Raw genomic sequence first — 16,169 nt, forward strand, 5'->3', positions numbered from 1 at the left:
AAGATGGACAGAAGGATAGATGTATGAAAGGACATTATCATGTTTCTTGTTTTTTCTTCACAGGCACTAATGTTTTCACAGTCATATAGGAGGAATCAAAATTCAAAAATGTCTCCAGAGTCTAGAATTGCTACAAAGCTAAAACATTTAAAACTATATCTACCAATTCCTCCAAGTATATCAAATTTAACTCATTATATATATTCATTATATTTGTATAGATAAATGATATGATGGCAATGAAAACTGAATACAATGGGCAATAAAATATCTAAGTCAATTCACAGTATAACATGATACATTCTCGAAAACATAATATAGCGATAATATTTCTTTTTGTCCTCAAGAAAAAGCTACATGAGAATTATAAATCCATTCTGTACATGCAGTCACAGAATATTGTGTTAGCGCCTTCTGCCTCAGTAAGGGTCAATGACAGATCAAGTGTACTCATGGCACACTTTATTAATTCAATCATTCTACATCCATCTCCTTGCCCCCCACTGCGCTTCCATGCCGGGTGTGGTGGACTTTCCGCTGACACACACAATTCTCGGCACTGGAAGAAATGCTGACTGAGGGGATTAAGCGGCTGTGTGTGATTTGGTTTACACAACACGCAATTCAATACCTGAGCTTGTTATTTCTTGACTTGATGACATGGGGGTCTTTAAAAAGTGGAAAAGCCCTAAATTTCATTGCAAATTATGACAAACCTTCTCCAGGTGCTCTTGTTTAAACAAGACATGAAAGGGAGACAAACATCACTTATTTCCACATGAACAGGTGTATCAAATAAAGGGCAAATTAATCTGTTGATCTGTGACAACATGTACAATCCCTCTATGCCCCATAATAAAAGTGTAACTGTCACTTCTTGTGATGTGTAACTGCACCCAGAACGCTACAAAATCTACTGAATATCAAATTTTTGCTAAATCATTTCAAAGCTACATTCAGCTACAACATGGGCAAATAAGCGGTGCCTGACGTCAAATAGGTATTCAGAAACTGAATGTCTGTATGACTGACATCAATTCTTTTGCCAAAATATATGGTGTAGGTTGCTTTTGGCTACAAATCTATAAGTATTGTATTTTTCCTTGACTCCTCATTACTATATGCTAACGTTTTTACTGACAAGAGTCAGCAACTTGTGCTTTATTACATGCAACTCTGCACTGGAAGTAGGCTTGACTTGAAAATGCACAATCAGTGACAATGATAGCCTCAACTCTTCTAAACAAATGCCCTTTACCATCCCAGAAACACTGCAAGCTGTCTGTTCCAGTTCTAAAGCATGATGATTAAGGAGCAAAACAACATGCAGGATCCACTCATGGTCCACCATTTATAATCGTTAACGTACAGTTTTTTTTTATATTATGTAGCCATCTAGTGCCAATCATAAATATTGCAACCCATCATCGTTTGATGAAAGACAAGTATTGCTTGTATGCAAAGAAAGGACCATCTTATTGGGCAGTGCCGTGGATCTAGTGGTGACAATTAAAAAATTCTGCTATCAAAATAAATAAATAACTTAGTAAAAATACTCTTCGCAGCTATAGTCCCACTATTTAACATCAGACACAGCTGGTTTACCCTTTTGTTAAAATACAACCACAGTGAGAGCAATAAATAGCATAAAACAAAAGGAAACCTGAAGGGAAAACATTATACAGGAAAAATTGCTACATGTTTGTTTTGTTTGTGTTCTTATTGTTTTTCTTTTGAAGTATGTCTCTTTAGAACAAAACGTCATCTCTATTTGATGTCAAAGTGACACCATGGCATTGGAGTTTTCATAGGACAACAAAAGTTTTGATGAGTGAAATGGCTCCATGTTAGTTCTGATTAGCTTGGAATCAGAAATACAGAAAGAGTGACATAGTTTCCTTTTGTTTACTCTGAGGTCAAATTTCAATTAATACATTTCCAGCATGACCTTGAATTGGAAGCCAAAGGGTACTGATGGCATAACATCAATGTTGCAAGTGTCCAGAAAAAAAAGAAAGAAAAGGGCATTTCTGTATCTATGTGCATCAGGTTGCCATGGAGACACTTTTTCAGTCAGTGGGATGATGCTGATCATCTGAGCCTCTCCAAGACTGCATTCAGATTGAATATAGATTAATTCTGTGTCATCTGTAAATAAACTGAATAGCCAGTTTGAACCCAAGCAGTATTTGAGTCTGTCGTCCCATGTTGTATGTGGACAAAGCAAAAATGTATTTTCCTTGTTTGAGGGAGTGTTTATGTGTAAACATGACATCATTACTTACAGAAAAATTCCAGACATTTGCTATCCACTGTTCTCATTGGAGGAGAGGACCACAGAGGACATCGTAATACTTAGCTCAGACCGAAGATGGAGAACGGCTGGAGTATCCATTGTGACCGTGGCGGAATTTGGTGAGCAATTCCCTGCGTTGACTGTTGTTTCTTTGCTGCTCTGGTCACTGTCGTGGACGTTTTTCTCATCTTGGTGCGGCGCATGTATGTGCATCACACTCCAGCTGCGCTGCACAGTAGAGCTTACACACACGCGCAGCAATGAAGCCCCGTGTCATACCTCACTCTCTAGGCTGGAGAAATGGGCAGAACCACGGCGTGAGCACAAGCTTTTGGCTTTGAGAGGCAGGTGTGGGGAGTAGAATCGCCTGGGCTGGGGCACAGACCGAAGTCTCTGGTACTGAAGTTTAGCACTGGCGGTGGCTGCCTGGGAGGAGCTGGAAGCAGCCCCAGGAGAGAGCACAGGTGGAGGGGACATGGATGCAGAGGATGGAGGTGGAGGAATGGGTATGGGAAGGGAGTTGGGAGCAGAAGGTACAGGTAATGAGGGAAGAAGTGGCTGAGGTGGGGAGGGTGATGTCTGGGGTATGTGTTCTGAGAGCTGGGCTTGTTGGGAGCTTAGGTTGGACTGACTTCCGGATTTGGATTTGTCAGGTTTAGGGGGTGGTTTGGGCCGAGAGCTTCCACTGAAGCTGTGGCAGTGGGGAAGCAGATCATCCTGGCTGTGAGATTGAGTGCTGCTCTGTTTGTGGTGTATGTGGGGCCTACCATGCCCATACTGTGTACAAGTACATGATCCTCCATCTGGCATTCTATCCCGAGACCTCTGACCTTTACTCTTTGACCCACTGCCACTTCGCTTCTCACACTTCATCTGCAGTTTGTCGACAGACCAATAGCGTCGCGGGGGTGGCAAGGAAGTGGGAGGGGCGGGCCACTGTGAACCCAGCCCTCCACTGCCTCTTCCAGATCCCCATCCGATTCCTGGACCCGAACCCCAAAAATCACCTGCCATACCCCATCCTTCAGCCCGACCCAAAATAGAGTCATCTCTACTGTTGACACTTCCACCTTTCTCTCGAGCAGGGTATGTTCCAAAAAACCAGCCCCCACCTCCAATTCCACTAGCTCCACCCGCTCCAGTTCCTTCCCAGTATCTTTCAAAACGGCCAAACTCTCCTGAGGACCCCTCATCAGAAAAGCTTTCCTCTGCTCTTATTCTATCCCGCTCAGATTCGGATACTGCACCTCTTCCTGCCTGCCGCACTCTCTCCTCTATTCTCTCCCTTTCTCGTTCTCTCTCTCTTTCCTCTTCTTCCTCCTCATCCTCAGAGTCCCACTCATGGAAGGACAGGCCTTCTCTTGTGTTAACTCGCCCCCTTTCATAGTGGAGAAGCAGTGGCCTGCGTTCTCCTACTCTCCCTTTTACCTCTCTCTCTACCCCACTACTCCTCCGTCTCTTGGATGAGGAGAGGAGTGTATGTAAAGAGGAGGGAGGGGAGGGTCCGGAGACCTCTGTGCCAACTGCTTCACCTCCACTGACCCAGAATTTAACCGAAGAGGGGAGTTTGTTGAGGTTGGGATAGCGTTTACTGGATTGCTGGTGTCGCGAATGGGAGCTTTTGGGTCTTCTCTGTCTACCTCTACCTCCCCCACTCTCATTCTCTCGTTCTTCCCCATCGTCCTCACCTCCATCTCTCCTCCCTCTTTCTCTCTCTCCCTCCCAAGCTGAAAGGCTGCCTTTGTCCACAAATGCACTGCGATATTGAGTGGAAAATGATGTGTACTCTCCTTCTCTATCCCCATCCCCCTCTCCATCTCTCTCTGCCTCAACATCACCCTCCTCTGGCTCAGACCGCTTGCTGGATGACACCTTCTTCTTCTTTTTGGTTTTCATTGCCTTCTTTTTCTTCTTTTTCACCTTGTGGCGCTTCCTCTCTCTTTCTCTTTCTCTTTCACGCTCCTCCCTCTTTTTTCGTTTTTTGTTTTTCTTCTTTTTCTTTTTCTCCTTTTCTCTGTCTTTCCTATGTTTCTTCTCTCTTTTCCTTTCTGTATCTCCCTGGGCTCCACCACTTCTCTCCCTGTCCCTCTCTCTCTCTGCCCATCCTGCCCACCATTCCTGGAGTTGTGCTAGTTGACTGCCACCCCTTTCTCTTTCTCTGTCCTTCTTATGCTCCCTATCTCCAAAGGTGCCCCACGGTTTGCGTGGGGGTATAGGAGGGGGAGGTCCATGAGTGAAAGATCTAGGGGAAAGTATGGACCGCTCTCGGTCCCTGGTTCTGTTGTGGCCCTGCAGAAGACTAGACTCTTCGGTCAGTTCATCCAAATCATCCTCATCTTCTTCCTCAGCCTCTCTGTCTTGGGTGCTGCGAGATGAAGCTGTGGAAGTGGATGAAGGAGATGTGGAGCGTGAGGATGTGGCAGAAGATGTGGTTGAGGAGCTGGTGGTGGATGATGAGGATGATGTGGAGGTATAGGGGAATGAGGGAGAGGGGGATGGAGGAGTGTAGCTTGGGGATAGTGTGACAGGAACAGGGATGGGGAGAGGGGGAGAGGGTCTCGGTCTTCGACTCGCACCCCTGCCTCCACCTCTCCGGACTAGTGGCAGGATGTTCTCGTACAAAGGGCCACCAGGTTCTTTGGGCTTTTTTGGTCGCCGTTTCCTCCAAAAGGATGAAGGGAGAGGGGGAGAGGGGTGCTGGAGTGGGGGGTTAGGAGTCAGTGAGGCTGGGGCCTGGCTTTTTGGAGGAAGCCTGGGAGTCCCCAGAGATTTAACCCCTCTACCCTGACCCCCTGCACCAGTACCCACTCCCACCTTCTTTCCCATACCATGGTCCATGCTCTTCTCCTGGTAGAAAGCCACACTGGTTGGTGGGGGTTGTTGGTGGGCTCTGGGGACTGTTTTTGGAGTTTGAGAGCCTGTTTGTTGGTCCACACATGGCCCAAGTCCCTCTGGATCAATAGGTCCATAGTAGCGCTTATATCCATCTAGACCACTCGCTGTACCTCCACCACTTGCCCAGGAAGGTGCCACCTTTTGGGGTAGGGGTCCTGTTTCTGTTAGACATCCTCTCACACCCATGGAGGTTGTGGCATTAGCGGTTTTGGGTAGTCTCCACCGGTCCACAACCGCTAACCTGCGATCTGGACGGGGTAAGAAAGTAGTGCATGGTAGTGGAGCTCCTACAAGTTGAGTATTTGTGGGACCCAAGGCCGCTCCAGAATGAACAACTGTGGGAGGGGATCCAGGAAGAGGTGTTTTGTGAGACTGAGAAGGTTGAGGCTGTTGTGGTTGCTGCTGCTGTTGCTGCACTATGGCAATGGCTGGAGTGGATACAGCTGAAGTGACCACATGTGAGGAAGAAGCAGGGACCATGGCAGTGTGATGGTGTCCAGGAACTGTGACTTTAGTCCCACCTTGTGCAGTTTCATCTTCAATACTGCAGCAGCTATACATTCCCTAAGAGTACAAAAAATTAACATATAATAGTGAAATAAGTGATATTCTGATAATATGGGCAAATCAGTTTCAATTACATAAGCATCACTCTCATCTAATCTGTAACACCACAGGCATAGTCCATGTCACAATCCTTCTCAATATACCCAAATACTCCCATAAATATTTCTAGTGACTAATAATCAGTTTCTCTCTCACCCTGCTGAAGGCCAGTAGGAAGTCCAGTTTGCCGGATTGGCCCATTTTGCTCATGCAGTGCCGCAGCCTCCAGTAAACCAGGTGTTCCCAGGCGAAGACCAGCAGACTTAGGCCCATGGCCACCAGCAGCATGTAGAACACACCAGCCATGTTGTCTATGTCTAGTTTGGAGCTCATCACCTCAATTTTATCATTATGACAGATCCCTGAGAGCCAGAGACGCTCTAGCATCTCGATCTCATCTAAGTAGAAAGGGGAGAGAAATACAATGCATTAATTTTAACTTTTCCTGTTTCTCTGTAATTAAGTTATTCCAACTACTCGGCACAAATACATCAATAAAACATGTATGAATGCAATATGGTAGTGACTTTCCTCTCCAACATCCTTGCTGTGGCAGAAAGCAGATGCAAATACTTAATGTGTGTAAATCTGTTGTAAACCTACAAGATATTAGGAGAATTATGTTGAAAATATTTTAGGCCAGAGGTCAAATGAACAGGTCCCTGTGGGTAAAAGAAACATTACTGTGAAGGTCTGTTTAGAACCTGATCAAAGAGGGCAGTCTTTGTTAATCCGGAAAGAGTGAAAGGAAGAGGAAGAGAGCAAGAGGCCTGAAGGCTAGCAAAGGCTAGGTCCTACATAATGATTTACCAATATCCTCTTTTCCTCATAGGTAAATGAGAAAACAAAAAAGGAAGGAGACCAAAGTTCTTTGTCTTTTCATTGCTGCATTGTATCATGGGAAATGAGAGGATGTGGAGAAATAAGTAAAAGGCTGGTGGAGAAGAAGAAAGTGACTTTGTCATTATGACAAACAGCAGAAGCACCTCTTCTATTCAGAGAGAGGGAAGTTAACATAAAAAGAGGTATGAAGACAGATGGCAATAGGGGAAACAACAGTATATGTGCATTGTTTATGTTGTATCAGTGTTTGTATGAGGGTGTGAAAGATGGGAACAGAACAGAAAAGGAAAAATGAAATAAGATAGAAGGAGCAAAAGAGTGACAGACAGAGGGTGGAAAAACAAGAGGACAGTCATTGAGACAGAACGGTGAAAGGGTGAGATCATAATCATTTGATTGTGCTGGAAGCTGGTCAGGCCTGCTGCAAACTCAATAAAAAATAAGAACCTCACCTTCTATCTACAAAAAGAGTTTTTGAATTACCCCAAACCTAACTAGACAGTGGCATGTACTGCAGCATTTACTGCTTTAATGAGGACTGGTCAACAGAACCACATTATCTTAGCTTGGGACATCTAAAAACATGCTGTGTAACATAATAAAAGCATATCATCACCCATCACACGTAAATGACAGTTGCGTTGTTCTCACAAAGGTTGAATTATGGAATCTGTTACTTGTGCTATCCAAACAAACTATCCAGCAAAGTGTAACCTGCGGGAATTACTCTCTATGTAGATGAGATGCCGCAGACACATCACATAAAACATTTCACAAAAGAAAATTCAGTCAAGCAGGACGAAGAAGCATAGGCTGAATTCCACATGGGACTTGAACAGATAACAGCATGAGCCCGGCTCAGACCCGAGCACTGCCTCACTCTTTTGACACTCTCCATTCACCTCCTTCTGACTCCTGGCCAGTGGCTCTGGCAAACCATTTGACTAACCACAGCCAAACTCAGCAGGTGTGTGATACCGGGAACATACATACAAACACAACTATATGCTAACACACAGACACCATTCACACACACAAACACATTCAGTACAAATGTGCGCACAGCACATTCTAACACATGTACACACAATTTCACACCTTTTCTCTCGCCATAGCAGCTTATGTTTGCCAATGGAGCTCAGAGTAGGCACGGTTAAGTGGGCACATTTAACATTTAACAAGTCTTTGCCATCTGCATATGACCTCCGACACCATTCCCTGTGCTGCCCCCTCTGATCCCACCCTGACCCAAACCACTATCACGCTAAAGCAAATACTGCTCTTGGATCAGCCTTAAAGGTCAGCACTTTTATAAACAGATCGGAAGTGCCATGTCTTCTCTGACCACTGTAATAAATCCTTGGAATTGTTAGTAGGTGAAGAGACTTCTTTTTGAGATGACCGCTGCAAAGAAAGCTGCTGGCCCTGAGATAAAATATCAGGTAAGAAGAAGTACTTTTGCATGGCACTGAACAATAAGGTTACCTGCAGCGTTTAAAAGACACAAAAAAGGCTGCAGATGGACAAGTGGTTTCCTGTAGTTTTTAAAGGCTCTACAGAAATGTTGAGTTGATATACCTTCAATGGAACCTTCCAGGATAAAAAAGTCCCTATTAATTGCACATGTAAATCTTCTCGGCTGTTAAGCGGTGGTGTTAGTTAATGGAACCTGGCACCAGTGTGACAATCTCACTGTGGGAACCTGGCGTGCATACACATTCTTTCAGTCTCACTCTCTGACACACCAAAAGCCAAAGAGGATTTAAACAGCAATTAAATAAACCATCCAATTGAAACAAAACACTGTGATAGCTAGTATGTATACGTGTTTGTGTATGTGTGTTTTTAGAGAAGGCAAGGAGGAGGGTGTATAAATGACAATGAAAGAATTAGTACTTGGACAAGCAAATTTGAATCAGATGAGTTCCACTTTGACACTGCTAATCTGTAACAGCTAATCCTCTACAGAGTGTGAGAATGGACAGACACACATCTCACTTATAGCACACAATAGCTTGGTTCAGAAAACTAGTGAGCTGCTGGCTACACAGGCAACTGCCTTCAAAAGACAGTATCCTAACCATCATGGAACATTCTAAGTGAACAGTTTGAAACTTGCAATGCTTTGCGTACACCATACAAACAGCACAGGAGGAACAACTCACAGTGGTTTGTTGTTAGCATGTTGCTAAGCTAATGACATGACACTCTAATAAACACTTCACAGCACATGATAAAATTATACATTCTAACTATTTTTATTGATACTTTTCAGCAAAGAATTGTGAAAAAATGTAAGCTTGCAGTGCATTCTAAATGTTCTTTCTTATAAAGGTACATGCGATGTTGCCTTGAACAACTTGCATGGGTTAAATACCCGATCAAGTAGATTCCTATTTAAGTCTTAAGATTTCTCTAACAATAATTAAGTTAAAAAAAAAAAAAAAAAAAAAAACAGCACTGAGCACAGAGTTGACACCAGCTTGTTGCCTTAAAATCTGGCCTCTTAGTCAGCTCAATAGGTTTTGGAACATACAGTAACAGTCTTTTTCTCTCTCTATTTCTCTCCCCCGCACACCACTTCTGTCATTCCCAAGACTGAATCTTTGATACATGCCCATCTCTTTTATGCATCAGTAGGTTGCTATCATCTCCTTTAAAGCAGTAAACAGCCTGCTAGCACAAAGACAAATGTCACCTGCCAGACAACAAAGATACATATTGCGTCATGACAAGGAAACTGGATTACACCAAGATGGCTTGAAGCTAGCAGTACAGGCTAATGAATGAAGTCTTGTTAAATATGCATAAAAAAAGTCTTTAATCTCCCAAAGTCTTTTATCTTCTCCATCCCAACAGCATAAATGCACTAATATACATCCCCCTAATTTTAGCACTTTGATACTGCAGAACCTTCAGAATCTCACCGTCGCCCACCAGCTGCAGTAAGGCCAGGTCTAGTGGCCGTTTCCAGCGGGAGTTCTTGATCAGGGCGATGCCGTAACCAGTCGTGGCGAACACTTTCCCTGAGCCGATGGTCATTACTTTACAGCCTTCATCTTTACGAGCCATGTAGTTCAATACAGCCGCATCATAGATCAAGGCATCTAGCTTACTGCAAACACAGACAGGAAGAGTAGGAGTCAGAAGAGACAGAGTGTGAGAAGGAGTAGGGTGACAGACATAAAGACAGTATTGTAAGGTTGGTTGTAGTTTGGAGACATTATATTAACACTTTTGCTAAAAATGGATAAGGAAATGACAGGCTCAGGAAAACCATGGTGTGGATTAACAACTCTTGATAAATAGAGGAAGAGTGTGTGAGGTGTACAAGGTTAAGAGAGGAAGTGTGGGAGGAGGGGAAAAAAGTGCAAACACATCGTAAAGGAACTCCTGTTTGTGAGAGCAACATGGGGCTGGGAGGTGTAAGGAAGAGAGTGGAAGAGCAAAAGATGTTAGAAAGCATGTTGGAAACAAGGTTACTGTTATGATAAATGTTACAGAGACAGAAACTAAAAAACACAAGCATTTCTGTAAACTGAAATATAAATGCGTTGGCAATGGAATTAAAGCTAAACTGGAAATATAAATGTAAGCAGCTATTACTAGGATTTAAGCAATGCTGGGACTTGGTTAAGCACCTTTTTTTTTTTTTTTTTTTTTCTTTTTTTTTTTACATATATAGCATTTTCAGACGATCAGTTATTTCAGGACAATTAGAGATTAGAGACACAAACATTTTCATATTTATCACTCTTATAGTTATCTATTGTCCGAATGTAAAAAATCTGACATTTCAGAGTTGTAGAATTTTGAACAAAAGAAAATTAAATATTCTGCTTGTCTTGGATTATATATTATATAGTTTTAGTGGAGAAAAATAATGACAAAAAAGAACTTTACAAGAACAGTACAGTTTCTATCACTTAATCCCTTCATTATAAATGTGCTCTACAATGCGAATGGAATTACATCTAAATAGTCCCTTGCACTCTTGAAAACATATTCCGAAAATTCAAAATTCATAAACTAAATCCAGTGTTCTACATAGTGAATCCAGACCAATTCAAAAGCAAGGTAGATTAGTGATTTAAAATGCTGAAAAACAAAGTAATACTTTTCAAAATTACAAGCAAGTGAGACCTATCTATGCACCATTAAATAAAAAAAAGCATAATACAAAACAATATTCAAAACTTTTTGAGAATCAGAATACAGGAAGTCAGTGAGAGTAAGAAACCCAGCACAGACCCAGTCTTGAGGTGGGAGATGGCATCCTCCACACTTTTCTGGTTGTATTTGATCATGTACTGGTGCATGTCTGGATAGTTACTGCGGATGTTTTTCTCTGTGCTTCCGTTAGGGACAGTTCCAAATTTCAGAGGGGGGTACTCCTCTGTGGGGTGCTGAAACTGAGAGAGGGAAACACAGTATGAAACAGTGATTGAAATTGATGTTGCATTTGTTTTTTCAAATTAATTAGAGAACTAACAATAGAGCAGAATTAAAAAAAATATTGTAAGCTTCACCATGAATGACATGTGACAGTGAATGTATGTTAGAAACAAGTCTAGAGCTACTGCAGCTGTCAAAACCAAGTATAATACATCATAAACCGAACAATATACAAAGCAGCAGTGCTGACATGCACATTGTGTTCATTCTGCTTTCAATAAAGGAGAACAATACTAAAGCAGATGGGGGAAACTATTTTCCTTTAAAAAGGGATTACAAAATGTACATGAGGCAGTTAGAAAAAAAGAACAAACAAAAGCCATTGCAAGTTAAATGGCTTTAAGGATCCAGATTTGATGTAGCTTCTTTTCTGAAAATGACACAAACACCATGGAACACAAATACATTTAATTTGGTGTACACAAGTACATTCATTTGGCATGACAGCAAATGTCTGTTTCCTCAAGAATCTCTCCCGATTCATCAAGGTCAACACTGAGAGCGAAGGGCAAAGGAACATTTCCATGCTAGTACGCCAAATTACTGAACATTTCACACATACACACTTAATTACCCTTTAAATGCAACATAATAGCATTCAGCTCTTTAAAAGACAAATAGTGAGAATAGAATGTTTCTTCATGCTGTTCATCCACTTAGTAGCCAATTTAAACTGATGTCAATTTTTCCAATCCCACTCTAGTCTCTGTAGTCTTACTGTATATTGTGAAGTTTTGATCCTGAAATACACGCCAACATAACATCACAAATGATGAAAACTTTTTTACTCTATGTCGATCTACATGCACTGATAAACACAAGCTTTCTCTGCAATCCTTCAAAAGCTCTGAAACCCCTATTCCCTCACCTTTTTATCGCTGAGACCAGACACAGTGTCGATGTATTCCTCTTGGATCATGAAGGCAGCCAGGTTGGCAGTGTAGCTAGCCAGGAAGATGACAGCAAAGAAAGCCCAGACAAGAACCATGATCTTGCTAGTGGTTCCTTTGGGGTTCTCCACTGGAACGGAGTTATTAAAAACCAGAGCCCAAAGAAGCCAGATTGACTTCCCTATTGTGAACTTAGAACCTCCGGCCTCTGACAGAGAAGAGCAAGTGAAACGGAGAGAGAAAGACTCTTAACATTGACTTGAATTTTAAAGGCACTTTAATTATTCATCAGCTCAAAAGAAAATAAAAAGTATCAAAATTGCTAAACTGATAAAAAAGGTTTCATAAACTTCTCCTATGCAGATGATGAGGTGCGAAAGGGGTGCCAGTGCCAGAGGATGAAAAAGAGAACAGAGGAAGGAGAGGAATATAGAACACAAGTCTGCAGTCTTTTATTATACATATGCAAATCTGCCTGCACCACAAATATCAAGCACACGTCCAGGTTAATAAAGAACAAAGGTGAACTCATTAGGACTTCTGAATAAACTCAGTGACTGTACAAATGTACACATAATATAACGCTTGAAACTACTAAAGTTTGACCTTATTAAAAGTTTACATGCAGGACTAAGAGCAAACTGTACCCACTCTTGCCACTCTGAAGGCTACGGTTGTACCCCACTGGACTGAAGAACTCAAAGATGAAAACCGTCACTGCCACCACGGTCAGGCACATTACAAACATCATCACCCACACAGCAGGGCTGTACGGCTCTGAGAAAGAGAAAAGGACAGAGAGAAATCAAAACCATTAGTAGTGTTGTTTTATTTATTTATTTTGTTTGTTTTTTATTTGGTTTTTTACACAATAGTGCAGAAATTAATACCTGGCATGTAGCAACTGTTAGAACTGGAGGAGACCTTCAGAAATGGCTAAATTATGTTCAACTAAATTAACTTTTTAACTTAACTAGGAATTTAAAACATTATTATATTTGTGAAAAGAAAACTATTTTATCTGTTCATGCATTTTCTGGGAACTGAACTCATGATCTTGACCTTGCAAAACAAAACAAAACAAAACAAAACAAAACAAATGGCAGACACCTGTATTAAAAAAACAACTTTAATTGCATTTTAAAGTATATATTTTTGTCTGTTCATGCATTCTTGACATGGATAGTGCTATGCTCTTAAAAATGAGAAAATTTGGCAAACACTTGTATTCAGAGTGACTTAAATTTAATTTCAAAGGAATAATATATATTTTTATCTGGAAATTGGTCCCATGACCTCAACTTTTCTAGTGCTATGCTCTAAAATAAAATAAAATAAAATAAAATGCACTTCTGGCAGACACTTCAAGCTACTTTGACTATTGCAACTTTTCATAGCGACATATTTTTATCTGTTCATGCAATATCTGCGAATTGAACTCATTAATTTGATGTTGCGAGCTCTACGCTCTAAATGAAAATAAAATATAAAATAAAATATAAATTAAAACAAAATAAATCTCCAGCACTGATTCTGTTTGAAAAATGTTGATTTAGTTCTTCTCACGGAAGAGTGATGAATAGTTTGTTTTGAAAGGGAACTGTGAGTCTGATTGATGAGCTCTGAAATTATATGCACCAGTACCTGGAAAGTCATACATCATAATCATATGCAGCACAGACTGATTAAAGTCAAATATGATGCAGCATTATGGCTATCATGAGACACAAACTCACCAAGAAATGCAGAGGGAGACACGGTTCCATTACTGCGAGAGACCATGACACTGATGCCCGTCTCCACAAAGGGCACAGAGAAGTCCACGACCTCTGACCTCTCCTCGTTGATAGTGAGAGAGCCGATCGCCATGTCTGCCCGCTTGTACACAACCTAGTGAACAGGAGTAGTGGAAGATTGTATTTTTGCCCTTTTGCCACTTTTATTAGCAGTAGGAAAGTTTTATTTAGAGGATTTATAGGGACTCTTTACAGGAGCAATACACCTAGTAAAATTCTGCTGTGCCCCGGTACAGTTTTACTGATTGATCCTTGTTTGTGTCGTATGCCGACCTGACAAAGAGGGTAGACTAATGGACCAATGGATTTGAACACAACCAAAATGTCACAGACTGGCTGAGGTGGAGATTTCCCTACCTTTGATCTTCTTTGGAACCTCAGATTTTCTCAGAGAACATGTGGCAACTGAGACTTGCAGAGGATTGAGAGACTGAAAGGCAGGTAACTACCTACCAAGCTAAAATATGCTAATGTGTGAATGAGTACTGCAATAATACATTTTAATAGGATAGTGAAGAAGCAACAAGAAAATACAGGAAGTGAGAAAGGGACGAGGACTGGGACATGACTCGAACCCTGGCCCCCATGAGTGCAACAGTATTTCATATGTCTGGAGCAACTACACTCTGTGCCACAGCTCTGACATAAAAAATGCATTATGGATCAAAAAAGGCCACAAAACAAAGTTGCTGACCACAGTTACATGTGGTCAAAGTGCTTATGCAATTGAATGTGCTTTCTGTAAATGATATATATTAAAAATGAATTCAAGTGAATATTAGTTGTTGGACATTAAAATTAGATGTACATTAATGTAAAATTCATGAAATGTAATAAAACATTTACATGTAAAACTAGTAATGATATTTCTGCAAGAAATGTAACAGTTTTATAATATTTACAGATTATAACAAAACTCTCAAAAGCACATTCAATGGCACAAGCTCTTTGACCAACTGAAACTATATGCTCAACTATCTTTGAATGTGTTTAATATAAAATGCTGCATAATTTCGAAAACTTAATTGAACCTCATTTCTCAAGGGCTGGGCACCATATGGCACCCGCATCCAGATCTCTGGAACCTCCACATGTGGCCCCTGGACAGGACGTGGTAGACCTAAGTGATCTGCCACCAGCACTGGTAGACACTATCACCCAGGCTAGAGCTCCCTCTATGAGGCAAGCCTATGCTTTGAAGTGGAGTCTGTTTACTAACTGGTGTTCTTCTTGCCGAGAAGACCCCTGGAGATGCTCGATTAGAATTTTGCTTTCTTTCCTGCAAGAAAGGTTGGAGAATAGCCTGTCACCCTCCACCTTGAAAGTGAATGTTGAAGCTATCACAGCACATCACGATGCAGTGGATAGCCAGTCCCTGGTGAAGTCCCTGGTGAAGCAATACCTGATGGTTAGGTTCCAGAGGGGTGCCAGAAAGTTAAATCCTCCTAGGAAACCCCTGATACCCTCCTGGGATCTCTGTTGTCCTGACTGGACTTCAGAGGGGCCCCTTTCAGTCGCTTGATTAATTTGGGCTGAAGTGCCTGTCTCTAAATACAGCGCTCCTGATCACGTTCACTTCCATCAAGAGGTTCTGTGACCTCCAAGCATTTTTGGTAAGTGAAGAATGTCTTGTGTTCAGGCCAGCCTACTCCCACGCTGTCCTGAGACCCCGGCCTCGATACGTGCCCAAGGCTCCCACCACTCCCTTCCAAGATCAGGTGGTGAACATGCAAACGCTACCCCCGGAGGAGGCAGATCCAGCCTTGGTGTTTCTGTGTCCCGTAAGAGCGTAAGAGCATATACGTGGACTGCACCCAGAGCTTCAGAAGCTCTGAGCAGCTCTTTGTCTGCTTTGGAGGTTAGCAGAAAAGGAAGGCTATTTACAAGGATAGGTTGACCCACTGGATGGTGGATTCCAGCCTTGCCCCATAGGGATGAGAGCTTTACTCCACTTGTAGCGCTGCCTCTTCCTGGGTGTTGTCATACACTCTCTGGTGGACATCTGTCAAGCTGCAAGATGGGTGACACCTATCACCTTTGCAAGGTCTTACAACCTTGGGTAACAGGTAATTGGCGGGAAGAACTGGTTCGGTGTCAAGCTAGCTGCACAATTCCCCCTTAACAAGTGGATGTAAGCGCCTTTCTTCTCCCAGTAGAGTTCCCTGGTTGGCAAACCCTGGTCAAGCATCCTCCAGCACCCCTGGCAGTCAGACTAGGTGGAGTAGTCTCATCCCAGGCTCAGTACTGGTGTTAGCATGCCCAGAGTCCCAGTCAGCCACTGTGCTGGGCTAAGAGTCCATATGGTGTGATTCCATATGTGTATACTTCCACGGTAACGTTTCTCTCTCGTAAGCCTGTGTATTCTCTTGACAGACCCGCTCTGTCAGT

General features: G+C 42.2%; 1 protein-coding gene across 2 annotated transcripts in view; it reads right to left on the bottom strand.

The window, feature by feature from the left end:
* Positions 1-445: 445 nt before the first annotated feature.
* LOC128030776 (glutamate receptor ionotropic, NMDA 2D) overlaps positions 446-16,169 on the bottom strand; it is a 74,022-nt gene continuing 58,298 nt past the window's right edge. For both annotated transcript variants that reach the window (XM_052618734.1, XM_052618733.1), the window contains 7 exons: positions 13,722-13,875; positions 12,637-12,762; positions 11,964-12,193; positions 10,892-11,052; positions 9,568-9,755; positions 5,954-6,195; positions 446-5,755 (listed from right to left, as the gene is read on the bottom strand). In XM_052618734.1, coding sequence (XP_052474694.1) covers positions 2,570-5,755; positions 5,954-6,195; positions 9,568-9,755; positions 10,892-11,052; positions 11,964-12,193; positions 12,637-12,762; positions 13,722-13,875 — 4,287 coding nt within the window. In that variant the 3' untranslated portion in view covers positions 446-2,569. The remainder of the gene's footprint in view (positions 5,756-5,953; positions 6,196-9,567; positions 9,756-10,891; positions 11,053-11,963; positions 12,194-12,636; positions 12,763-13,721; positions 13,876-16,169) is intronic.

Source organism: Carassius gibelio, chromosome A16 (genome assembly GCF_023724105.1).
Source record: "Carassius gibelio isolate Cgi1373 ecotype wild population from Czech Republic chromosome A16, carGib1.2-hapl.c, whole genome shotgun sequence".
NCBI lineage: Eukaryota > Metazoa > Chordata > Actinopteri > Cypriniformes > Cyprinidae > Carassius > Carassius gibelio.